This window comes from Trachypithecus francoisi, unplaced genomic scaffold, assembly GCF_009764315.1.
Source record: "Trachypithecus francoisi isolate TF-2019V2 unplaced genomic scaffold, Tfra_2.0 Lachesis_group13, whole genome shotgun sequence".
NCBI lineage: Eukaryota > Metazoa > Chordata > Mammalia > Primates > Cercopithecidae > Trachypithecus > Trachypithecus francoisi.
In genome coordinates this window covers 3657846-3683736 of record NW_022681458.1, presented here as the reverse complement: position 1 = coordinate 3683736, position 25891 = coordinate 3657846, and the positions used below count along the sequence as shown (strand labels likewise).

Genomic DNA, 25891 nt, shown 5'->3' with positions numbered 1-25891 from the left:
AATTAGCCGGGCATGGTGGTGGGCACCTGTAATCCCAGCTGCTTGGGAGGCTGAGGTAGGAGAATCACTTGAACCCAGGAGGCGGAGGTTGCAGTGAGCCGAGATTGCACAATTGCACTTCAGCGTGGGCAACAGAGGGAGATTCCATCTCAAAAAAAAAAAAAAAAAAGTGAAAGAGGGAGCCAGGAGGGCCAAAGTCCGAGAAGGAGGCATGGCCATAGAAACAGACGTTAGCATGATGTGGTTTCTGGAAAGGGTGCATGAGCCCGGGAATGCAGGTAGCTTCCAGAAGCCAAAAAAGGAAATGAAATGGATTCTTCCCTAGAGCCTCCAGAAGGAATAGACCCCTGACAACGCCTTGACTTCAGCCCAGTAAGACCAAGTTTCAGCTCTGACCTCCAGAATTGTAAGAGATTCCATTTGTGTTGTTTTAAACGCCTGCGTTTTTGGAAATTGGTTACAGCAGCCACAGCGAACTAATACACCAAGTTTCTGTCCACAGGGAGATTGGGAGACGCAGTCTCTCAGCACTGGCTTTCAGGGAGGCCCCTGAGTGAGGCTGCGGTGCAGCAGCTATCTATTTTTAGGCACTTTTTGCATCCCACACTGAGCCAACCCATGTATGAACCAAGCTCGGCCCATTTCTTCCTTCATTAGGTGGTCGTAAGTGACACTACCACCCAACACAGCAGTGATGGAGGTGAGGGACCTCCAGTGGTGCAACAGAGGCAGATGATAGGAGGGTCTTGTGCAGTTTCTCTGTGGCTCTGGCCCTGCACAGGCCCAGTGCTGAATGTGCCTTTTCATCTTATCACAGATTTCTGTTGAGTATGTCTGACCTATGCCCTGGAGGCCCTGGCAGAGCCTGGCTCAAGGCGGGCAGGTCTAGTGGTGCGATCACTGCTGGATGTCTCCTGCTCTGCTAGGGTGCAGAGGCATACCAGCATCTCTCTTCCTTTGCTGCAGATAGCGTGGCCTTGCTCCAGAACCCCAGGATCCAGGTTGTGATTCTCCCACTGGGGCGTTGCCATGAAGTTATCACAAACTCAGAGGTTTAAAGCAACATGGCATTTTTCCACCACAGGTACCTCTAAAACCATAGAATCTTCCAGATCATTTGGCCTAATTTGCTGGGCTGCTAACACCACAGCCTGCTGCAGAGTTCTTCCCTGCACTGGGCCTCACTCAGATCAGGCAGCCTTTCACACCACCTGGTAAATGTGACCACACAGTATTCCCAAGGGTGGCACGTGCTGCCTCCAGAACACACAGAGGCAACTAGTCATCGTGGTCCTTCTTAGTGGTGGGAAGTACACAATGTAGTCCTTCCTTCACTGGGGAGATGCCTGTTATGCTCCAACCGCTGGGCCCCTAAAAACTTCAGCGATGCAGCAGACCCCTGGATCTCCACAGGGTTTCTCTCCCACTCTCTGCAGCACACGCACCTTATTAAGGCCTCTGAGGTTTCTCCTTGTCAATCTGGTCATCCAGTTTAATTAATATGATATCAGTATACTGAACCAATGCAGCAGTGTGCAGTGTCTGGTCCATCCAGATTGTATTAGGAAAGACGGAAAAGAGTTAATATGGCCCTGGGGTGAGACAATCAGTGTGTATTCTTCTTTTTTTTTTTTTTTTTTCAGACAGAGTCTCAATCTGTTGCCCAGGCTGGAGTGCAGTGGTGCGATCTTGGCTCACTACAACCTCTGCCTCCCAGGTTCAAGTGATTCTCCTGCCTCAGCCTCCTGAGTAGCTGGGATTACAAGTGCCCACCACCATGCCTGGCTAATTTTTTGTATTTTTAGTAGAGACGGGGTTTCATCGTGTTGGCCAGGTTGGTCTCAAACTCATGACCTCAGGTGATCTGGTGATCTGCCCACCTCAGATCCAAAGTGCTGGGATTATAGGTGTGAGCCACTGCGCCGGGCCAGTGTGAACCCTTACCCATCCTAAATGAATGTAAGAGGCTTCTGCTTCTCCTCTTAAGTAGGGATGGAAATGAATGTATTGGCTTCCTACCATGGACTTGAGACTGTGTTGACCTGCTCTAGCAAAGATACCATGATTGGGGCTCCTGTTTGTTTGGGTTTGCAGTATTCCACTGTCCATCTCCAGGATCCATCTGGTTTTTGCACGGGTTTGACTAACGAAATGACTCTATAATGCGGAGAAAGTATACCTGCATCCTTCAGGTTTTAACAGTGAATATATTCGTCCCTTATAGTTGCTGTAACTCTCTTCAGCACGCAATATTGGTTTTTATTTACTGTCTTGACTGGGGGAGGGGCCGTGTCAGGAATTCCCACTCAGCTTCCTACGTCTATAGCTCTTATTCCACAGTGCCAAGTATCTGGCCAACATGGGGGTTACCCCGTATGCCAAGTGTGTCCACTTCAATCATGCATTTGAGGGCTTGGGAAATGACCACCAGGTGGCTCCGTGGACCCTGTGGACCTACCAAAACCCAAAGCTGGGCCAGGACTCTATCACCTGACCCATATGCCCTCCTTTAACAGGAGTCAAGATGATGCTCCATGTCCCCAGGATTCTGCATGCAATAGTCCTTGAAATGTTTCTGGATTCCCCCTCCCTGTGTACAGTTATTGAATGAGTGGCCTTAAGTTTCTTTGGGGAAGGACTGTGCGGGGAGATTTTGGCTCCCTGCGCCGGCAGGGATGTTGGGAACCTGGCCTTTCGATGAGTTCTAGGTCTGAAACCAGGCAAGGGATTGTAGCGGCGGATTGGGGCAGCCACTCTCAACCTCCTGCTCGTCCGTGTTTGATTTCTTTTAGTTTCGTAAGCTCAGTCACGCCCTTGCTGACTGCCTGGTCCCTAGGAACATCTTGTTCTATTATCCAGCTTCATAGCTCTCTGCATGTCAGGTCTTCCTGGTTACCACTCTGACCTTGACACTCTTGGCCATAAAAACCAATATTGCCTGCCAAATATTGTTGCTTTGGTAAATGAAGTGACCTCTGAGCCCTCTCACGGGACACAGTGGGCTGGTAGGTTTGCTGGCCCAACATCATGTATGTACTCTAGTAGGCTCATTTCCCCACCATCTTCCATGGTGGGGCTGGCAGTTTTCCTTCACTTAAGGCCATAGCTTTTTGCAGGCGTCCAAGAGCCATTCTAACAGCACATTAGCACTGTCTCCCTGGGGCCCACCCAGGGTCACAAGCTTCTAGCACAGAAGGTCCTCCCACATTCATCAACTCTTCTCTTATCCGTCTTTATATTCTGTCCCCTGCTGGGTCCAGCACTCTTGGGATGCAGTCCTGGATGTGCTCTCCTGGATTTTGCTGGTGCATGCTAGGCAGATCCCGTAGCTCCTTCAGAACAGAGTCCCTTCCTCCCTTAGCAGGCCAGCATGTCCTAGCTAGGTTATGTTGTTATTTGACCCTCATGATTGGTCTGGTGTCAGGAGGAGGATAGTGGCGTAGATCCTGAAAAACGCATGTGTTGTCTTGCAAGGCAGACATCTCTTTCTCTCCCCACTGCCCCCCAACTGTAACACACACATTCTCTCTCTATAAAACACTTCAAGAAAGGGGGTGCTAGCCTTTAGCAGGAGCAGTGGGCCACCTCTGTGGGTGCAGATGATTCGGGAGAATCTGGGGCTTCTAGTTCTTTTGTTTGTTTGTTTTTGAGACAGTGGTTTCTCACACCCACCCTGCGGGCTTCGGTTCCGCTGGTCAGTGGTGATTCAGCTCTGAAATCTCAATTTAGGGTCCATTTCCTCAGACCGCTTCTGAGAGCAACTCTTTTGGGTAGTGATCTCTGGGAAACTGGGTTTGCACCCCCAACTCCATCAGTGCTTGAATGGGGGTGCCCGTAGGGAGGGGGGGGCACAGCAGGCCCCTTTGGCTAAGTCTCCCCAGAAGGGAACCTGGCTGTGAACCCACAGGGAGCACTGCTCCTGGCAGCTGGGGCAGCATGGGCCTCAGCCCTGAGTGGCACAGCACCTGCCACAGGGGCCAAGGCCCCCATAGCTGAAAGGGTCACTCTGTTTTTTTTTTTTTTTTTTTGAGATGGAGTCTTGCTCTGTCTCCTAGGCTGGAGTGCAGTGGCACGATCTGGGCTCACTGCAAGCTCCGCCTCCCAGGTTCACGCCATTTTTCTGCCTCAGCCTCCGAGTACCTGGGACTACAGGCGCCCGCCACCACGCCCGGCTAATTTTTTGTATTTCTAGTAGAGACACGGTTTCACCATGTTAGCCAGGATGGTCTTGATCTCCTGACCTTGTGATCTGCCCGCCTCGCCCCCCCAGAGTGCTGGGATTACAGGCGTGAGCCACTGCGCCCAGCCAGGTTTTGTTTCTGGCGCCCGGCCGCGCCACCCTTTTTAAAAGACTTCCTCCTTCAGGCACCCAAACCTTCATGCAGCCAGTATTCATGGGGTGCCCCGAGGAGACATATGGACCGTGTCCCAGCCTTCTGGGACCTTGAACACTAGCTGGGGAGAGTCATGCCCTTGTTTAAGCATGGGCCAGGGGGAGCTGGACAGCACTGCTGGAGCTTGGAGGAGGACACCTGGGGTCAGTGGGAGTCATCTGCAGGCTTTCAGGGACTGGCAGCTGGGATATTTCAGGTTGCAGGGCTCAGTCAATTAACCTTCAACAAAAGTGCCAAGACGCCAGACGTGGTGGCTCACACCTGTAATTTTGGTACTTTAGGAGGCTGAGGTGGGAGGATAGCTTGACCCCAGGAGTTCGAGAGTAGCTTAGACAATATAGCAACATCCCATCTCTACAAAAAAATTAGAAATTAGCTGATGGCCAGGCGCAGTGCCACACGCTTGTGATCCTAGCATTTTGGGAGGCTGAGGCAGGTGAATCATTTGAGATCAGGAGTTTGAGACCAGCCTGGCCAACTTGGCAAAACCCCGTCTCTACGAAAAATACAAAAAAATTAGCCAGGCGTGGTGGAGCATGCCTGTAGTCCCAGCTACTCGGGAGACTGAGGCAGGAGAATCGCTTAAACCTGGGAAACGGAGGTTGCAGTGAGCCGAGATCGCACTACTGCACTCTAGCCTGAGCAACAGAGCAAGATTTCGTCCCAAAAACAAACAGACAAAAAATTAGCTGAGCATGGTGGCACACACCTGTAATTCCAGCTACTCCAGAGGCTGTGGTACGAGGATTGCTCGAGCCCAGGAACTTGGGGTTACAGTGAGCTATGATCATGTCATTGCACTCCAGCCTTGGACGCAGGGCAAGTGACACTCTGCCTCAGGAAAAAAAAAAAAAAAAAAAGAAAAAAAAATGCTGGCCGGGCGCGGTGGCTCAAGCCTGTAATCCCAGCACTTTGGAGGCCGAGACGGGCGGATCACGAGGTCAGGAGATCGAGACCATCCTGGCTAACACGGTGAAACCCCGTCTCTACTAAAAAAATACAAAAAAATTAGCCGGGCGAGATGGCGGGCGCCTGTAGTCCCAGCTACTCGGGAGGCTGAGGCGAGAGAATGGCGTAAAACCGGGAGGCGGAGCTTGCAGTGAGCTGAGATCCGGCCACTGCACTCCAGCCTGGGCGACACAGCGAGGCTCCGTCTCAACAAAAAAAAAAAAAAAAAAAAAAAAAAAAAAAAAAAAAGAAAAAAAATGCCAAGAACACACAATGGGGAAATGATGATTTCTTCAATAAATGGTGTTGGGAGAACTAGATCCATATGCAAAAGAATGAAACGAGACCCTCATCTTGCACCATACACAAAAACCAACTCAAAATGATTAAAGACTTAAATGTCAGGCCTCAAACTATATAACCCTAGAAGAAAACAGGGAAAAACCTTCTTGACAGTGGTCTGGGCAATGATTTTTGACTATGACCCCAAAAGTACAGGCAGTGAAAGCAGAAATAGACAAATGGGATAATACCAAACTAAAAAGATAATATCTGCACAGCAAAGGAAACAATCAGCAGAGTGAAGAGACAATGAGCAGAATGGGAGAAAATATTTGCAAACCATACATCTGATAAATGGTTAAATCCAAAGTATATAAAGAACTCAAACAAGTCCATGGCAAGGAGAGCAAATAACCCAATTCAAAAATGGGCAAAGGACCCGAATAGGCATTTCTCAAAAGAAGGTACACAAATCAATGGCCAACAGGCATATGAAAGGAGGTTCAGTATTACCCATCATCAGAAAAAGGCACATAAAAACCACAAGGCATTGTCATCTCACAGAAAGTTATGATCAAAGAGACAAAGGATTACAATGTTGGTGAGGATATGGGGAAAGGGAACCCCATACACTGTTGTTGGGGATAGGAATTAGTGCAGCCATTATTGAAAACAATATAAAGATTCCTCAAAGAACTACAGATAGAACTACCTTATTTTATTTATGTATTTATCTATTTTTGAGACCAATTTTTTTTTGCCCGGGCTGGAATGCAGTGGCGTGATCTCAGCTCACTGCAACCTCCACCTCCTGATTTCGAGTGATTCTCCTGCCTCAGCCTCTCGAGTAGCTGGGACTACAGGCGCATGCCACCATGGCTGGCTAATTTTTATATTTTTGGTAGAGACGGGGTTTCACTACATTGGCCAGGTTGGTCTCAAACTCTGGACCTCAAGTAATCCACCCGCCTCGGCCTCCCAAAGTGCTGGGATATAGGCATGAGCCACTGCGCCTGGCCAAAAAATAGAACTACCTTATGATCCAGCAGTCCCACTTCTGGGTAGATGCCTGTAGGATCTGAAATCAGTATGTCAAAGAGGTAATTGAACTCCCACGGTCATCCCAGCATTATTCACAATGGCCAAGACATGGTATGAACCTAAGTGTCCATTAGCACATAAATGGAATACAGAAAATGTGGGATTTACGCACCATGGAATATGAGTCAGCCTTAAAGAGGAAAATTCTGTCATTTTCTTGGATGGATGAACATAGAGGACATTATGTTAAATGAAATAAGCCGGCCAGGCGCAGTGGCTCACGCCTGTAATCCCAGCACTTTGGGAGGCTGAGGCGGGCGGATGACTTGAGGTCAGGAGTTCAAGACCAGCCTGGCCAACATGGTGAAACCCCGTCTCTACTAAAAATACAAAAATTAGCCAGGCGTGGTGGCGGGCACCTGTAATCCAAGCTACTTGGGAGGCTGAGGCAGGAGAATCGCTTAAACCCAGGAGGCAGAAGTCGCAGTGAGCTGAGAAGATACCACTGCACTCCAGCCTGGGTGACAGAGCAAGACTCCGTGTCCAAAAAAAAAAAGAAAGAAGGAAATAAGCCAGGCACAAAAGACAAATATTGCATTTGCATGATCTCAACTCATATGTGGAATCCGAAGTTGAACTCACAGAAGCAGAGAGTAGAATGGTGGTTGCCAGGGACTGGGGACTGTTTGTGTGTATGAGATGTGCATATGTTGGTTAAAGGGTACAACGTTTTAGTTGGGCAGGCTGAGTAAATCCTGGAGATTAATGTATAGCATGGTAACTGTAGTTAGTAATAGTGTATTAATTATATACTTGAAAATTGCTGAGAGAGATCTTACATGGTCTCACTGCAAAAAAAGATAAGCAGGAGAGGAAATGGATATATTAATTTGCTTATTTTAATTATTTCACAATATATACGTAAATGAAAACATCCTTTTGTACACTGTAAATATATACAATTTTTATTTTTTTATTTGCCAATTATACCTTTGTAAAACTGCAGGGAAGGGGAAGAAAAAATAAATAACATGGCAAAAATATAAAACTAAAGTACAAAAGTAAAAATGTGCTCTGTGTAACTTAATCAGAGTGGAGAGTATCTACCAGGAGTATAATTAGGGGCTCCCTTGAGACACCCGAAAACCTGCTACCCATGGTGGCCTCTCTTCTCAGATGTGGTTGGGGCCTCTGGTGTGCAGGATCCCGCAGCTCCACCCTCCTGGTGTCATCTTCGCGTTGCCTGGGGCAAAACAAGGGTGTCTTGGGCTGCCCGGGGAGGCGGAACATTCCACCCCTCACCCAAGAGTGGCTACTTACCCGCAGAGCTTCAGATTGTTGGGAAATCGGCATGGGTAGCTCACAGGCTTTTGGTGGATGATGGGATCCAGGCCCCTGCCCCTTCAAAGTCATGGGACCCTACTGGAAGGGCCTGAGGGCCTGCGAGAGGGAGGGTAGGTGAATCTTTCCCTTGGACTGTCCACGGTGGAGAGTTCCAAGTATTACGGTCTGCTTGCTATGTATTGCACCTCCATACTGTGGGACCCAGAGGGCCGTCCAGCTTGCACAAGGCAGACATAAAGATTCAGTATCAGGCTGGGCGCGGTGGCTCAAGCCTGTAATCCCAGCACTTTGGGAGGCCGAGACGGGCGGATCACGAGGTCAGGAGATCAAGACCATCCTGGCTAACATGGTGAAACCCCGTCTCTACTACAAAATACAAAAAGCTAGTCGGGCGAGGTGGTGGGCACCCGTGGTCCCAGCTACTCGGGAGGCTGAGGCAGGAGAATGGCGTAAACCTGGGAGGCGGAGCTTGCAGTGAGCTGAGATCCGGCCACTGCACTCCAGCCTGGGCGACAGAGCGAGACTCTGTCTCAAAAAAAACAAAAAGATTCAGTACAGGGGGGTGAGAATATCTGAGGGGGGTGAGAATATCTGAGGGGGGTGAGAATATCTGAGGGGGGTGAGAATATCTGAGGGGGGTGAGAATATCTGAGGGGGGTGAGAATATCTGAGGGGGGTGAGAATATCTGAGGGGGTGAGAATATCTGAGGGGGGTGAGAATATCTGAGGGGGGTGAGAATATCTGAGCTGGATTTCAGAAAGGTGGGGACCTTCTTTTGTATCCCAAGCTGGGGAAGCAGATGTGGCAGTTACAGGAAAGACTTCCTCCTTGTGATGGAACTCTGTTTCTCCTGGGCCTCTTGGGCCTAGTTCCCCTCTCTCTGCCCAGTGGACATGCATTTGCTCCATAGCAACCCCCCCACCCCACTCCTTGTGGATCCAGGGCTGGTGAGCCCATCCGCAGCTCTGCACTTCTCCTCTGACCTGGTATCTGCTCCCCAGCCCTTCCCAAAGCCTGACCCACATCTTGGGCTCTTGGTAGAAATGGAGTTCAGGGTGGGGCTAAGTCAGCCTCCCCAGGCCTTTGTCTCTGGGAATGTCTGCCTCCTGGCGAGGTGAGGCAGGGCCTGGAAGACACATTGGAAGCTTTGTGGCTTCTGTCTCCTGGGGAGAGTCAGGGCCATGGTTATCACTCATTCAGAAACTGTTTATTTCAAAAGCATCTCCTGCCAGCCTTTTATGTTTCCAACACTTTCTTTGTTGTGATTTTCTATAGTTGTTTAATCAATTATCTATTTTTTTTTTTTTTATGAATGACTCTTTTTTTATGTTCTCTGCCTTTCCCTCTGATGCTTTTAGGACTCTGAGAAGCTTAGGGGTAATTTAAGGTACATTGTCCCTCCTACCTGGTACCTGGTCTGGAGCCTTCAGAACTGGAGGCTTCAGACTGCCCTCTGCACCCTCCTGCCCTGAGAGGCCCTGGTTGCAGTTCTTTTTTTTGGAGTCAGGAATCCTTAGCTGCCTCTTCTTAGGCCTGCTTTCCAAGCACCCCAGATACCCACCTATCCTCCCTCTGTGCGGAGATTGAGGAGTCACCTTGAGGCAGTGTTGGGGCCTCAGGAGACACAGTGGGTGGCATGGAAGAGAGCCCATGCTCCCCAAACACTGCACTGTTGAGGGACCCGTGTCCACTCCCTGGCCACTGCCCGTTTCCGTGCGTGTCCACTCCCTGGCCAACCCCGTGCGTGTCCACTCCCTGGCCACCTCCCACCCCGCGCATGTCCACTCCCTGGCCACCTTCCCCCCACCCCCCACGCATGTCCATTCCCTGGCCACCTCCCCCCTCTGTGCATGTCCACTCCTTGGCCACCTCCCCGCTCCGCACCTGTCCACTCCCTGGCCACCTCCCCACCCTGCGCGTGTCTACTCCCTGGCCACCTCTCCGCTCTGTGCACGTCCACTCCCTGGCCACTGCCCCCTCCATGCCTGTCCGCTCCCTGGCCACCTCCCCACCCCACGCGTATCCACTCCCTGGCCACCTCTCCCCTCCATAAGGATCTTGGTGGGACTGAGTGACTCTGCCCCTTGTCCCAGGTCTTCTCAGAGCTCCTGATGCCCAGGTGGGCAGGAGAGTCTCCGATGGCTCACAGTTCCAAACAGCCAGGCCCTGTGCCCTCAAGGCCCCCACAAAGCCTTGGCCCACATGGTTCCTGCTCTCCATAGGCTGGGGGAGAGATAGGAACCAGCTTCCCCTTTGGGCAGCATTGGCTCAGGGTCCTTGGCAGAACCTCAGGGGCCCGAGGGTTCTCCAGGCCACACCTACCTCTCCCACCACACAAGCAGGCCACTGTCACACAAGCAGGTTTCTGGCCATCAGGCCCAGAGGATACTGCCCAATGGGACTTTCTGGGGTGGGGGCTGGGGAGCTCTGCCCTTGGGAACAGTGTTTGGAAGGCAGGGTGCTTGGGGCCTGGGTGCTCCTTCCACCACTACTCAGGCTGACCACAGCCAGCTCAAAGCTCAGAGAGGGATGGGCCCTTGCAGGAGCCTCTTGGCTCCCAGCTTGGCCATGGTGGGCAGATCAGGGAAGGCGGCCCAGCCAGGCTTCCTCCAGTTTGGGAGGACACTCCTGCTTTCAGCCACCACAGCATCACCTGCATTTGGTGCAGCACCCCTGAGGGTCTCCCTGTTGTCCTGTGAAGGTGATCGCCCTCTCTGTAACACCTGGGAGCAGGAGGCTGCTGCAGCCTTGTCTAGGGGCTTCATCATTTCAGAGCTTTAGGTCAGCCTCTGAGAAATGAGGGCCCGGTCATGAAGAAGTACACAGTCTCACCATGCTCCTCCCCTATAAAAACTTTCGGGGAGGCCTAAGGAGGGGTTGGATGGTGGGCAGGAAAGGTGGAATGAAGGAATGAAGGGAGCTAACACCATTCTCCATGTTCATGGGAAGTGTTAGTTTCACTGGGTGGGGGATGTTTGCAAATGACAGGGCAGTATGGAAACTGTTTTGTTTTTCTTTATGGGGTTTGATGAACTGTTTAATTAATGCTTGTTCTTGGGAAGGAGGTATGTGTGTGATAAGGACGCGTGTGGACAATCAGGAGAAGAACGGGAATTTGGGAGCCCTCGAAGGAGTGTGATTCAGTGATTCAGTGTCCACTATCATCCTAGACTATTCTAAGGCACTGCAGTGCCAAACGTCACAGTGGACTGTCCTGCTGAGGTCCTTGGGATGGTGTGAGTCTGGACTGGAGACCACATACTCTGGGAAGTGTAGTGCTGAGAGAAAGGGGATGGATGGAAAACCACAAAAGCTTCTGTGGGTTGGGAGTAGAGTTTCCAGAGTCAGGAAGGTTTCATGAGGCAGGGGTCAGAGGCCGGTGGTGCTCTGGCCAAGGAGCAGGGTTATAAACAGAGAGGAGCCAAGATGGAATCCCTCTGAGGGTGAAACCCCTTGGGAGCTTGTTTTCCCCACGGAGCATGGGATGGGTCTACATGATGAGTGTCGTTAAATTCCCTCCATCATGGGCTGTCTCTCTCTGAGGTTATCTCCCAGCCTCTCGGCCGAGTCTCACACAGCCAGCCCACCTGCAAGGTGCAGTACGGGAGGAAGGGAGGCCGACAGTTAGAAGGGGATGAGCCCTGGCGCCTTTCATCTGGCCTCTGTCTAGGTGACCAAAGCTCACTTGGTCCTGGATATAGTTAGCAGCATGTGATGTTCCTAGGACCAGTGGACAGCATGGACGTTGCCTCCTAGAAGGTCTTAATTCCCCATTAAATCCCCAGCACCCAGACAGTAATCCATACATAGCAGTGATTCAGTAAATGTTTGAATGATACTTGATGGGATATCTTCACTAGAGATATATGAATATTTAGCAACGGCAGTGAAATACGCTCAAAATCACTAATCACTACAGAAATCTAAATAGGTTCCATGACAAGACACCATTCCACACCCATAGAAAGATGGACGTTAAAAAAGACTGACAGGGCCAGGCGCGGTGGCTCACGCCTGTAATCCCAGCACTTTGGGAAGCCGAGGCGGGCGGATCACGAGGTCAGGAGATTGAGACTATCCTCGCCAACATGGTGAAACATTGTCTCTACTAAAAAATACAAAAAATTATCTGGGCGTGGTGGCAGGCCCCTGTAGTCCCAGCTACTTGGGAGGCTGAGGCAGGAGAATGGCATGAACCTGGGAGGCGGAGCTTGCAGTGAGCCGAGATGGCGCCACTGCACTCCAGCCTGGGCGACAGAGCAAGACTCTGTATCAGGGTACGAGGGTACGGGGGAAAGACTGACAGCCTAGGCGCAGTGGCTCACGCCTGTAATCCCAGCACTTTGGGAGGCCAAGGCAGGCAGATCACCTGAGGTCAGGAGTTTGAGACCAGCCTGGCCAACATGGTGAAACCCCGTTTCTACTGAAAATACAAAAAATGGGCATGATGGCAGGTGCCTGTAATCCCAGTTACTCAGGAGGCTGAAGCAGGAGAATCACTTGAACCCGGGAGATGGAGGTTGCAGTAAGCCGAGATCATGCAACTGCACTCTAGCCTAGGCAACAGAGCAACACTCCATCTCAAAAAAAGAAGGAGAAGAAGGAGGAGAAGGAGAAGGAGAAGAAGAAGAAAACAAAAAGACTGACAATACCAAATGTTGGCAGGGATATGGAGCAATTTGGGATTCAATATATTGCTGGTGGGAATGAATGATGATGCAGCCACTTTAAAAACAGTATGATAGTATTTGTAGAGTTAAACATATTCTTACCATACAACCCAACAATTCTAATACAAGAGAAATGAAAACTTTCACAAAGACCTGTAAGTGAATGGTCATAGCAGCAATTTTTTTTTTTTTTTTTTGAGACAAGAGTCTCACTTTGTGACCCAAGCTGGAGTTCAATGACATGGTCTCAGCTCACTGCAAACTCTGCCTCCTGGATTCAAACATTTCTCGTGTCTCAGTCTCCTGAGTAGCTGGAATTACAGGTGCACACCATCACGACTGGCTAATTTTTGTATTTTTAGTAGAGATGGGGTTTCACCACATTGGCCAGGCTGGTCCTGAATCCCTGACCTCAAGTGATCTGCCCACCTTGGCTTCCGGAAGTGCTGGGCTTACAGGTGTGAGCCACTGTGCCTGGCCAGCAGCATTATTCATAAAAAATAAAAAACTGAAAGCAACTCAAATGTCCATTAACTGATGAACAAACAAATTATACTGTGGAATACCATTCAGCCCACAGAAAGAATGGGATATTAATATACGTGTAACAATATGAATGAATCTCAAAAATATTATAAGAAAAATAATGAAATACAAAAGACTATGTACTGTATGATTCCCTTTATATGAAATTCTTTTTTTTTTTTTTTTGAGACAGAGTCTCACTCTGTCACCCAAGCTGGAGTGCACTGGCCAGATCTCAGCTCACTGCAAGCTCTGCCTCCCGGGTTCACGCCATTCTCCTGCCTCAGCCTCCCAAGTAGCTGGGACTACAGGCGCCCGCCACCTCGCCTGGCTAGTTTTTTTTTGTATTTTTTAGTAGAGACGGGGTTTCACCGTGTTAGCCAGGATGGTCTCGATCTCCTGACCTTGTGATCTGCCCACCTTGGCTTCCCAAAGTGCTGGGATTACAGGCTTGAGCCACCACGCCCGGCCCCCTTTATATGAAATTCTAGCCGGGTGTGGTGGCTCACGCCTGTAATCCCAGCACTTTGGGAGGCCGAGGCGGGTGGATCATGATGTCAGGAGATTGAGACCATCCTGGCTAACACGGTGAAACCCTGTCTCTACTAAAAATACAAAAAATTAGCTGGGTGTGGTGGTGGGCGCCTGTAGTCCCAGCTACTCGTGAGACTGAGGCAGGAGAATGGCGTGAACCCAGGAGATGGAGCTTGCAGTGAGCCGAGATTGCGCCACTGCACTCCAGCCTGGGTGACAGAGGGAGACTCCATCTCAAAAAAAAAAAAAAAAAAAAAAAAAAAAAAGAAATTCTAGAAGAGGAGGCAAAATTATAATGACAGAAACCAGATTAGTGACTGCCTGGGGCCGGGTTGGGGAAGGAGATGGGCTGCAAATAAGCAGCAAGAAATGTTGTAGGGTGCAGGGACTGTTCTATATTTTGATTGTAGTGGTGGTAACATAATTGTACATAATTACCAAAATGTATCAACCTGCACACTTAACAGCTATGAATTTTATTGTATGAAAATAATAAAATATAAATTTTAGGTTAAAGAGACCCCCTCATCTAGATATACCATGTGCAAACTTCTGGCAAACCAATAATAAAAATAAAATCTTGAAGGCAGCCAGAAACAATAGACAGAAGAACAAAGAATTACAGAGGACTTTTATTCAGAAACTATGCAAGCCAGAAGTCAATGGAGTAACATCCTCAAAGTACTGAAAAACAAAAACAAAAACAGTCAATCTAGAATGCTATACTTTTTGTTTGTTTGTTTTGTTTTTTAAAGACAGAGTCTTGCTCTGTTGCCCAGGCTGGAGTGCAGTGATGCGATCTTGGCTCACTGCAACCTCCACCCCCTGGGTTCAAGCAATTCTTGTGCTTCTGCCTTCCAAGTAGCTGGGGTTACAGGCACACACCACCATGCCCAGCTAATTTTTATACTTTTAGTAGAGACAGGGTTTCACCATGTTGGCCAGGCTGGTCTCAAACTCCTGACCTTAAGTGATCTGCCTGCTTCAGCCTCCCAAAGTGCTGGGGTTATAGGCATGAGCCACTGTACCCCTAGAATTCTTTTTTTTGAGATGGAGTCTCACTCTGTCACCCAGGCTGGAGTGCAGAGGTGTGATCTTGGCTCACTGCAACCTCTGTCTCCTGGGTTCAAGAGATTCTCCTGCCTCAGCCTCCCTAGTAGCTGGGATTACAGTTGCCTGCCTCCACACCCAGCTAATATTTTGTATTTTTAGTAGAGATGGGGTTTTACCATGTTGGTTAGGCTGGTCTCGAACTCCTGACCTCAGGTGATCCACCTGCCTCGGCCTCCCAACCCTAGAATTCTGTACTTCTATGCTTAATAAATATTTGTGGCTGAATTTATTGGAGGTGGTTATAGGTGGATATGGAAGGAAAACTACAAAAATGCAATTTAGTATTTGTCGATAAACCACACAGCCTGGCTGGCATTGAAATTGGTTGTCTGTATAACTTTTCCATTACCAGCTGAACTGTGCTAGAAGAAATATTAAAGGAAGTTCTTCAGACAGGAGGGATATGACACCAGATGGAGATTTAGATCTCCACAAAAAATGAGGAGCCCTGAAAATGGTAAAAATGAAGGTCAATTAAAAAGTTATAATGGGGGCGGTCGCGCACGACTGTAATACCAGCACTTTGGGAGGCCGATGCGGGCAGATTGCCTGAGGTCAGGAGTTCCAGACCAGCCTGGCCAACATGGTGAAACCCTGTCTCTGCTAAAAATACAAATAGGAGCCCCAATCATGGTATCTTTGCTAGAGCAGGTCAACACAGTCTCAAGTCCATGGTAGGAAGCCAATACATTCATTTCCATCCCTACTTAAGAGGAGAAGCAGAAGCCTCTTACATTCATTTAGGATGGATAAGGGTTCACACTGGTTGGGCGCGGTGGCTCACACCTATAATCCCAGCACTTTGGATCTGAGGTGGGCAGATCACCAGATCACCTGAGGTCATGAGTTTGAGACCAACTTGGCCAACATGATGAAACCCCGTCTCTACTAAAAATACAAAAAATTAGCCAGGCATGGTGGTGGGCACTTGTAATTCCAGCTACTCAGGAGGCTGAGGCAGGAGAATCACTTGAACCTGGGAGGTGGAAGTTGCAGTGAGCCAAGATCGCACTCCAGCCTGGGTGACAGTCAGACTCCATCTCAAAACAAACAAACAAACAAACAAAAAAGGCTGGGCGCGATGGCTCACGCCTGTAATCCTAGCACTTTGGGAGGCTGAGGCGGGCGGATCACGAGGTCAGGAGATCGAGACCATCCTGACTAACAACGGCGAAACCTGTCTCTACTAAAAAAAAAAAAAAAAGAATTAGCTGGGCGAGGTGGCAGGCGCCTGTAGTCCCAGCTACTCCAGAGGCTGAGGCAGGAGAATGGCGTGAACCCGGGAGGCGGAGCTTGCAGTGAGCCGAGATCCTGCCACTGCACTCAAGCCTGGGCAACAGAGCGAGACTCCATCTCAAAAAAAAAAAAAAAGTTATAACGGTGTTCATTAGAAGAACTACAGACCCCAGAGCTCTCAAATCGCTAGAAGGACTTCTGCGGTAGGCCTGTGCATGATGGACAGAGGACAGGTGGGAAAGAATCACAGACACCTAGTAGGACAACGGGGCATGGCTTTGTCCCCGTTTCAGAGCACCGACACAGCATTTAGTCACCATTTACCTTCCTGGGAGGTAGGTTAGGCAGGGGGCACACTAGCCCTGCTTTGCAGGAACAGAAGTAGAGTCTCAGAGAAAACAAGTGACTTGCCCAAGAAGCCTTATTAAGTACCAGCCAGGACAGTGTATTTTCTATTCCGTGTGTTTTGGGATAACTTAGTACCGTCCCCTCCGATGAACCAGTGCCTGCAAAAGCCTTTGAGATTTGGGAAACAGGAGGCACAGATCTTAGAGTTTACCTTGTTCTTAATCAGACTTCAAGCAGTCGCCTCTAACGCGAGCGAACACGCGCTTCCCGATGCCGTCACTCGGCAGAGGAGGGGCGGGGCGCCGGATCCCAGATCCCCTTTCCCCGCCCCGCCGCGCCACGCCTGCGCGGGCACGGCCGTCCGCCCCCAAACCCCTCCCGCGGAACCCCCAGTACTCCCTGCGCGCGCGCCGGACAGCGGGCAGGGGGCGGGGCACCGCGGCGCGTCCGTTGCTAAGGCCGCGCAACCCTAGCGACCGAACGCCCTGCGGCGGCCGCGCAGGCGCTGTGGTGGGCTCCGGTGCACTGTGGGATGGAAACCGGAGCGGGGCGTCCTGGCGGGACGGGGCGGCAGCGGCGGGGCCGGCGGCGGCCAGGAACCCGGGCTTAGGCTCGGCCGTGCCGGCTGAGGACGCAGGCGGCCAGCGGGCGGCGGGCGCCGTCATGAACGCGGCGGTGGTGAGGCGGACGCAGGAGGCGCTGGGGAAGGTGATACGGAGGCCGCCGCTGACAGAGAAGCTGCTGAGCAAGCCCCCGTTCCGCTACCTGCACGACATCATCACGGAGGTGGGCGCCGGGGCCCGGGCCCGGCCAGGTGCGGGTCGGGGTTCCGGTGGGTGCCGAGGTCACAGCCCGGGCCGGTTGGCGCCGGGTGCGAGCCGGCTCGGGCTCAGTTGCGGGTCTGGGGCCGGGGCTGGGCCTGAGTCGGGGCCCGGGCCGGGTGTGGGCCGAGCTCGAGGTGCAGGTCGGGGACCGGGTCAGCGCCGAGTGTGAACCGAGTGTGGGCCGGGCTCGGGGTGCAGGTCGGGGGCCGGGTTAGGACCGGGTGTGGGCCGGGCTCGGGGTGCAGGTCGGGGACTGGTTCAGGGCCGAGTGTGGACCAGGTATGGGCCGGGCGCAGGGTGCGGGTAGGGGGCCGGGGTGAGTTCCGGGGTCGGGGCGAGACCTCTGTGCGGCCCCTGCCCGGGAGCCCGGCCTGTAGGTGCAATTCCACGGCGCTCTCCGCGCGGAGGTCCTCCCCCTCCCCCGGCTCCGGGCCCTCGGGGAGCATTACTTCTTCCCTGCCTGCCCGTGTGTCTCCTTAGAGTGCATCTTCCATTCTGCCTGGCAGAGCTGCTTCTGTGACTCCCGTCTCATCTAACCCTGCAGAACACTTCTCGCTTGCCCTGAAGCATTTAGCACGTGGAAGGCTAAATCCTGGGAGAATGGAAATAATATTTTTTATACAGCTTTCTGCCCCAAAGTTTCCCTCCATACCACATTTTGGGTGCTTAATAAATGCCTGTGGGTGAATTTAGTGGAGGTGGTGGTAGGGAGACTTGGCAGGAAAAACTGTAACAGAGCGGCACACCGTGCCCTAGATTGAGATTGGTGGTCTCTGTAGCTTTTCCCCATTTGCGGATGATGTGCTCCTCAGTGACGGAGACCCTGGCTTGCTTATTAGTATGGCTCTGGTGATCTGCACTGGGTAAGGTACATAGAAATTGCACAACAAACATCCCCTGTTGAGGGGGACCTGTCAAGGCTCGTGGTAACTCCCTGGTAACTCTTAGGAGCGTCACTGCAGGGGGTGCAGCACCCATTTCCATGGCGGACCCAGGGGCACGCGGGAACTCAGAGGTATGTTTTGGGATTTAGGATTCAGGTTGGACTTGCAGACTTCCAGGGCCTCATGACCTCACCTGGTGATGGTCCTCAAGCTCTGTTTCTCATTCTTTTCAACAGGTTGGGTGCCTTATTCTTGCACAGACTTTGCTTTACTGGGTCTGCCCTCCTACCTTAGCTTATAACGTGTGGGCTGGAGCGTGTGCCTCTGTGTTAAAACAGTGCCTAAAAATGCTCTCGAATTCACCCACATCCCAAGGCACTGCCAGCCCTGGTCACGTCCTCCCAGCTGGTGCAGCACTTACAGCCTGTCCTGGACAGTGTGTGGGGAGGGGACCTGCTGTGTGGATAGCCCGGTGGGAGCAGGACAGTGTGCTGCATCACCATCGTCCCGTAAAATAGGCAGGTACCCGGGCTCTGACCCAGAGGGAACAAGAGCCAATGTGAGCCCAGCCAGCTATAGCTGTGGCTGCCAAAACCTTTATTCTCCCAGTCCTGTCTGCCCCACTGAGATGCAGAGCCCTGAAATGCAGAGGGAGGCTCAGGGAGTGTGCCTTATCCTTGTGGGGCAGTGGTGGCCCTCAGCTCATGGTGGCTGTCCAGTCACTACCGCATGGTTGGTCAGAGGCATCCTAATGGGAGAGGAGGAGGAATATGGGCTGGATGCTGTGGCTCACGCCTGTAATCCCAGCACTCTGGGAGGCCAAGGTGGGCCGATTACTTGAGCCCAGGTGTTCAAGACCAGCCTGGCCAACATGGCAAAACTCCATCTCTACTGAGAATATAAAAATTAGCTGAGTGTGGTGGTGCACCTGTAATCCCAGCTACTCAGGAGGCTGAGTAGGGAAGATTGCTTGAGCCTGGGAGGTTGAGGCTGCAGTGAGCCGTGATTGTACCACTGCACTCCAGCCTGGGTGACAGAGTAAGACCCTGTCTCAAAAAAAAAAAAGGGATTGCCTTCCTGGCCAGGTAGATAGGGTGCGTGGAACGAGTTGCTTGTTCCCAATTAGGAACGACTGGTCTGCTCTTCTCCCATAGACTTCCTCATCTAATGCCAAAGTTGATTTCTCTCCCTGTGTAAAGATAAATAAATTATCACCTACTTGATAAAGATGTTAGAATGACTGACACATTGGAAAGGATTTTCAGATAATAGGTGGAGAGCCTCTTATGAAAATGCCTTGCTGTCCTGAATATTATACACAAATTACTATATTAGTATTTTAGCTATAGCTAAACTAACCACCCCATTTCATTAAGCTAAGTGTGGATCCTGTGACGTTAATGTCTCTTGTCACTTACAGTTATTGCTCACTTTTTTTTTTTTTAGAGGGAGTCTTGCTGTGTCGCCCAGACTGGAGTGCAGTTGCACATTCTCCACACACTGCAACTTACGCCTCCCAGGTTCAAGCAATTCTCTTGTTTTAGCCTCCTGAGTAGATGGGACTACAGGCACATGCCACCGTGCCCAGTTAATTTTTGTATTTTTAGTAGAGATGGGGTTTCGCCACGTTGGCCAGGCTGATCTCGAACTCCTGACCTCAGGTGATCCGCCTGTCTCAGCCTCCCAAAGTGCTGGGATTACAGGTATGAGCTACCGCACCCAGCCTACTACTCACAATTTTAACTGCCAGCATCCTGGGAAAACCTCAACAGGGACAAAATGAAAATATTCCAGGAATGTAAAATGCAGGATGCTCTTAATATTCTACCTGTCATCTCGAGAAAAATAGTAAGACAGCTCTTACATAGCATGGTGTGGAATGAAAACTCTTAGATTAATTAATACCTAACTTGATGCAAATTAAGGAGTTGTGGCTTGATTCCAGAGGAGGCTGACGTTAGGATGGGACTGCCTTGTTTGTAAAACACAACTCTCCGTAATAAATATGCTTTATTAGCTGACCTACGACACACTGCTGTGGGCATACCTGTCCTTACCACATACCATGCAGGCTGCTGGTAAGGGTCCCGGCTGTTCAAAATGCTTGTTGCTACAAATTGTATTGATTTTACAGTAACCTACTACATTTCAAAAAATTTCAATTTGAGAGAACCCAGGACCCTGGCTGGGTGGGGGGGTTGAGAGGAACAGAAAAAATCATTGTCTTAAAAGCTGGTTTTAGGGCTAATTAGGAGGTACAGGTTACCTGAGGGAAGGGGTGATTGGGGAGGGAACCAAAGCAATGGGGTGTGGAGCCTGCCACCATCCTAAGAAGTGACTTGTGACACGTGGTGAGGGGAAAGACCCTTGTAGAACTTCTAGTCTTAGAAAACTAGGCTGAGAAATTCCTTTTCTTTTTTTTTTTTTTGAGAAAGAGTCTCACTCAGTCGCTCAGGCTGGAGTCCTGTGGCGCGATTCCGGCTTCCTCCAACCTCCGCCTCCCAGGTTCAAGCAATTCTGTTGCCTCAGTCTCCTGAGTAGCTGGGATTACAGGCATCCGCCACCATGTCTGCCTAATTTTTGTATTTTTAGTAGAGACGGGGGTTTCACCATGTTGGCCAGGCTGGTCTCGAACTCCTGACCTCAAGTGATCCGCCCGCCTCGGCCTTCCAAAGTGCTGGGATTACAGGTATAAGCCACTGTGCCCAACCAAAGTTCCTTTTCTTTTTGGAATCTATTTCCTCCATTGCACCTGAAGGACTCTTGTAAAATGCTGTTCCAGGTCCTCCTTGTGGTCCTTTGGCTCAGTTCACGTCCCTGAGTGGCTTCTCAGGGCCTCTGTACCAGGCCCCGAGTGTCTCTCTGTCCTGGGGCTCCTGCTGTCCTACATTTCCCTTGCACAGAACTCTGTGGGTCCTGGACCTTGTGTGGACTTTCTTTCTTTTTTTTTTTTCTTTTTTTGGAGACAGAGTCTGGCTGTCTCAAGAAAGGCTGGAGTACAGCGGCTCAATGCAATCTCTGCTTCCCGGCTTTAAGTGATTCTCCTGCCTCAGCCTCCCATGTAGTTGTGACTATAGGCATGTGCCACCACACCCAACTAATTTTTGTATTTTTAGTGGAGACGGTGTTTCACCATGTTGGCCAGGATGGTCTCAATCTCCTGATCTCACGATCTGTCCGCCTCGGCCTCCTAAAGTGCTGGGATTACAGGCATGAGCCACTGCGCCCAGCCGTGTGGACTTCCTTATGCCTGGCATGTGCATCTGAAATGCCCCCTTGCCCAACTCTTCTGTAAGCCTGGTCCCCATCTAGGTGTGATTCCTCCAGGAAGGGTTCCCTGCCACCCCTGCCCCTCCCAGCTTGTGGATGACCTACCAAGCCTGAGTGCTTCCTTAGTACCTGCATGGTGTCATCTTTACCCATCTGTCCACACAGCCAGCCTCAGTTCTGAGAGGATCTGGCTGGCTTCTGCCCTGCACAACACGTGTAGTAGACATCAGACATTTCTTGAGTAAGTGGATGATTCAAGTCTGGGCTGCTAGTCAATTCTGACATCTCCCAAGTGTGGAGTTGAGTGGATGAGGCTGATGAGGCGGCTGTCCGTGCGGTGACATGGTGGCCTTTCTTTCTCTCTTGAAGGTGATTAGAATGACTGGTTTCATGAAAGGCCTCTACACAGACGCCGAGATGAAGTCTGATAATGTGAAGGTGGGTTTGAGTCGGGCTTCTCCTGTTGACCCCTCGCCTTAACGGATGGGATTTTTTGTAGGCCAGGTAGTGTGGCATGTGTCATTTCTGTGCTGCATGTGGTTGGAATACAAGGTCAGTGAATTCATGAATTGATATATACCCTTTCTCATTTCATTTTCTCATTGGGGTAACTGGATATCATGCTAGTTTTATTCACTGAAATATGGGATTCGTATTTCAAAGGTTAATGCTAGCCTGTCAACTAAATTAAAGGCTTTAATGAATTGTTTTTGTTTTGTCAGTAAAAGGTCAGTATTTCTAGATTTGTTATATATCTAAAAATAGTTTTGTATGTAAACAGAAACTATCCTATGCCTGTAGAACATACTGGAGATAATGCATACTCTTCAAAGTATTGTAATATTTATATTTTCAATGGAAATGTTTCAGGATAAAGATGCAAAAATTAGCTTCCTACAAAAGGCCATAGACGTGGTTGTAATGGTGTCGGGAGAGCCACTGTCGGCCAAACCAGCCCGAATTGTGGCTGGGCATGAGCCTGAAAGAACAAATGAGCTGCTCCAGATAATTGGGAAATGCTGTCTCCACAAGGTACTGCTGCTGTCCTGGCATTTTGAACTTCCTTAGTACTTGAGTAAAAGGTAGTCGGGGGTGAGGAACTCATATGTGCGGGCGGTTTAGGGAAGGAGTTTCAGTGGTGTCTGTCAAACACTGTGCTTTGAATCTGATCCCACCCCTTCTGGAGCCCCAGAGATACAGGAGGAGTAATTGAAAAGTGAATGATAAGACAAATAAGGGTATGTTATACGCAAGTTCTGCAAGCTTTCAATATAAAATCGGGACCCCCACAGGCACTCTGTGCCCGGCTGGTGGCTGGAGGCCCAGGCTTCCATGCCCTCTGGCTTTCTCCTCTCTGGGGCTCCTTTGAGGACAGGTGGCTGGTTCCAGCCAGGGCTGCAGTGGCTGCAGGAATGCTTTTCTTCTTCCCTGGGCCTTATGGGAGTCTCTGTTTTCTTCCTGCATCTGCAGCCTCTGGTATCTGCTTGTCTGTCGCCCTTCCTCTCTCTCTCTTCCACCCTTTCTCTCTCTCAGTTGCTGTTTCAGTTGTACAGGGAGTAGATTTTTTTCTTCCTGAGCTTTTCACCCTGGGCTAGAAACTTGGGTGTCAGGCCTCAGGCTTCTCTGGTTAGGTCCAGTCTGGGCCATGTTTGCCCAAACGTTGGAGAAGGTCTTTCCCCAGGGTCTTCCTTCTTTTGAAGGCTGAGTGGTCCCCCATGGAGGAGCAGGTTGGACTTGTATTGAGAGTATGATTAATACAGTTTTTCACATACCTAGTGGGTGGTTGGCTGGGGGCTAACCTTAAATGAGACCCAAACGGGAACAGGTAGATTTCAGCCCCCTCCACAGCAGTGGGTCGTGGAGGTGCATAGTGGTGTCAGGCCGACTCCTAGGAGGCCCTCCTGGTGCAGGTCCAGCATGCACACTTAGAGACTTGGAAGCAGATTTTGCCAGTTCATTGGCCTCTGTGCCTAGACTCCCCAGCTCCCCTACCCGGGTCCTTGATGTTGCTCATCTTTCTAAAAAGCACATCTGGCTCCTATCTCCTCTGCTGAATCTTCTCCGGCTTCCAGTAGCCTTGGGGCCGAGCCAGCTCCATGGCACAGCTTGTGAGCCCCCTAGAGACCTGCTGCTACTTCTTTCCCTTCAGATCCTTCTCTCGTTTCCCACACTTGAGCCCTCCACTCCAGTCACCATGCACCCCCTCATTCAGCCCTGGCCCGCTGTCTCCCGTCAGCCTCTTGCCCTGGTGCCTGTTGGCTTCTTGGTGCCTGAGCTGCCTTCCTCCTCCAGCCTCACCCAGCAGCAGTGTGGCGTCTGTGAGCACTTCCTTGAGCCTGGGCCTCTCCTCCCTCCCAGGCCGACTTAGGTGCCCCTGTAGGCTTCCTATAGCCTGTTGTTTAATTGTTGTGTTTGTCTGTGTCCCCAGTACATGGTGTATCTTCGGCCTAAATGGAGCCTGGCATGCGGCAGTCACTCAGCGTGTGCTTGTGGAATGAGTGCGTTGAGTGAGTAGGACTCCTGACTGGAGGTGTCCACACTCTGGATGGCTGTCAGGGATGCTGGAGAAGGAATTTTTGCATTTGACGAGGCTTGAATTAGATTAGTTTTTTTCCCCCATAATTTTATTATTGTGTTAAAATCCCTATCATAAAATTTGCCATCTTAACCATGTTGAAGTGTACACTTCAGCGCTGGTAAATTCAGTCATGTGCAGCCATCACCACCTTCCATCTCCAGGACTCTTCTTGCAAAACAGACTCTGTCCTCATGAAACACTGACTTCCTCTTCTCCCATCCCCCGGCCCCTGGCATCCTTCATTCTACTTTCTGTCTCTATGAATCTGACTACTCTAGGGACCACGGATAAGTGGAGTCATAGAGTGTCCTTTTTTTGACTGGCTTATTTCACTTAATGTAACATTCTCAAGATTTATCGATGTTGTGGCATGTATCAGAATTTCATCCCTTTTTAGGGCTGAATAATATTCCATTGTGATGGATATACCATATTTTGTTTATCCACTCAACTGTCAATGGTACAGTTTGCTCCCATGTTTTAGCTATTATGAATAATGCTGCTATGAACATGGGTATAAAAATATCTCTTCAAGACCCTGTTTTCCGTTTTTTTGGATAAATACCCAGAAGGGGAATTATTGGGTCATATGGTAAATCTGTGCCTAATTTTTTGAGGAACTGTTATACTCTTTTCCATAATGGCTGTATCATTTTACATTTCCATCAACAGTGCATGAGAGTTTTAATTTCTCCTTATCCTTGCCAATGCTTGTTGTTTTGTGTTTTTTTTTCGGAGCAGCCATCCTGATGGGTGTGAGGTGGTTAGATAAAATCTTAAGGCACTTATGGCTGGGATTCTATGATCCCATTAGAAGTTTAAGGCATGGGTCAGCTTTATTGACCTTGAACATACACATTCACATTTGACAGCTTGAGTAGACTTGAATCAGGATTCATTTAGCTTGGGTGGATGCTACTGTTAATGACCAAAGTGCTGAAAGTAATAGTTACCAAGATATGCTGTGCTTTGTATGTGATAATAACATGTTCAAAAAATATTTTATCCTTTGAATTTCACTGTAGACAGAGAATCTGTCTCATGAGCTATCTTTGAATGGCGATGTTCTATTTGTTACGTGTGCGGATCTCATTTCACCTAACACCTCATTTCCTTCCATTTGGACGACAAGCTCTCCAGTGACGATGCGGTACGGAGGGTTTTAGCTGGAGAGAAGGGAGAAGTGAAAGGCCGGGCCTCACTGACCTCAAGATCTCAGGAACTGGATAATAAGAATGTGCGAGAAGAAGAGTCCAGAGTTCACAAAAATACAGAGGTGAATTGCAAGTCGCACATCTTTGAAAATGAAATAGTGAGTCTTTTTGTAGCTTAGGTAAAGACTTTCATAAATGATTTTATTTTTATTTCATAGGATAGAGGAGACTCTGAAATAAAAGAGAGAAGTGGAAGCAGAGATGGAAAACAGAACGAAGAACTGAAAGAAGACAGCAAGCCAAGAGAAAAGGACAAGGGCAAGGGGAAGGCCAAGGAGAACGGCGGGAGCAGACACAGAGAAGGGAGAGGGAGAGAGCCAAAGCCCGGGCTAGGCCAGACAGTGAGCGGCGGAAAGACAGAGGCGACAGGGAGCGGGACAGAGACTCCGAGCGTGAGAAGGAGACAGAGAGAAAGAGTGAGAGGGGAAAAGAGAAGGAGAGACTGAGAGACAGGGACCGAGAGCGCGACCGAGACAAAGGGAAGGACAGGGACAGACGGAGAGTGAAAAACGGGGAGCACTCCCGGGCCCTGGACAGGGAGAAGAACAGAGAGCATGACAAACCCGAGAAAAAGGTAAAGTCTTCCTGAAAACCTCGCTGTTTGCTTAGCAAGAGTTTGTGAGGGTGTCAATCATGATTTTTATCTTTCTTACAATGTGACTAGGAAACTGGTTTTCTTTTATGC

General features: G+C 50.0%; 1 protein-coding gene and 1 long non-coding RNA gene across 2 annotated transcripts in view; one reads left to right on the top strand and one right to left on the bottom strand.

Moving 5' to 3' along the window:
• Positions 1 to 7552: 7552 nt before the first annotated feature.
• On the bottom strand, positions 7553 to 16750 carry LOC117095289. Its single transcript, XR_004441899.1, has 3 exons — positions 16648 to 16750; positions 7986 to 8105; positions 7553 to 7908 (listed from the first exon to the last, which is right to left on the bottom strand). It is a non-coding gene; the product is annotated as an uncharacterized LOC117095289 (long non-coding RNA).
• A 191-nt stretch (positions 16751 to 16941) lies between these two features.
• The window catches only part of TRAF3IP1 (TRAF3 interacting protein 1), an 80958-nt gene continuing 72008 nt past the window's right edge, over positions 16942 to 25891 (top strand). Inside the window, 6 exon segments of the mRNA XM_033229673.1 lie at positions 16942 to 17222; positions 21784 to 21852; positions 22285 to 22446; positions 25125 to 25268; positions 25365 to 25509; positions 25512 to 25780. Of these exon segments, the coding sequence (XP_033085564.1) occupies positions 17100 to 17222; positions 21784 to 21852; positions 22285 to 22446; positions 25125 to 25268; positions 25365 to 25509; positions 25512 to 25780 (912 nt within the window). The 5' untranslated portion in view covers positions 16942 to 17099.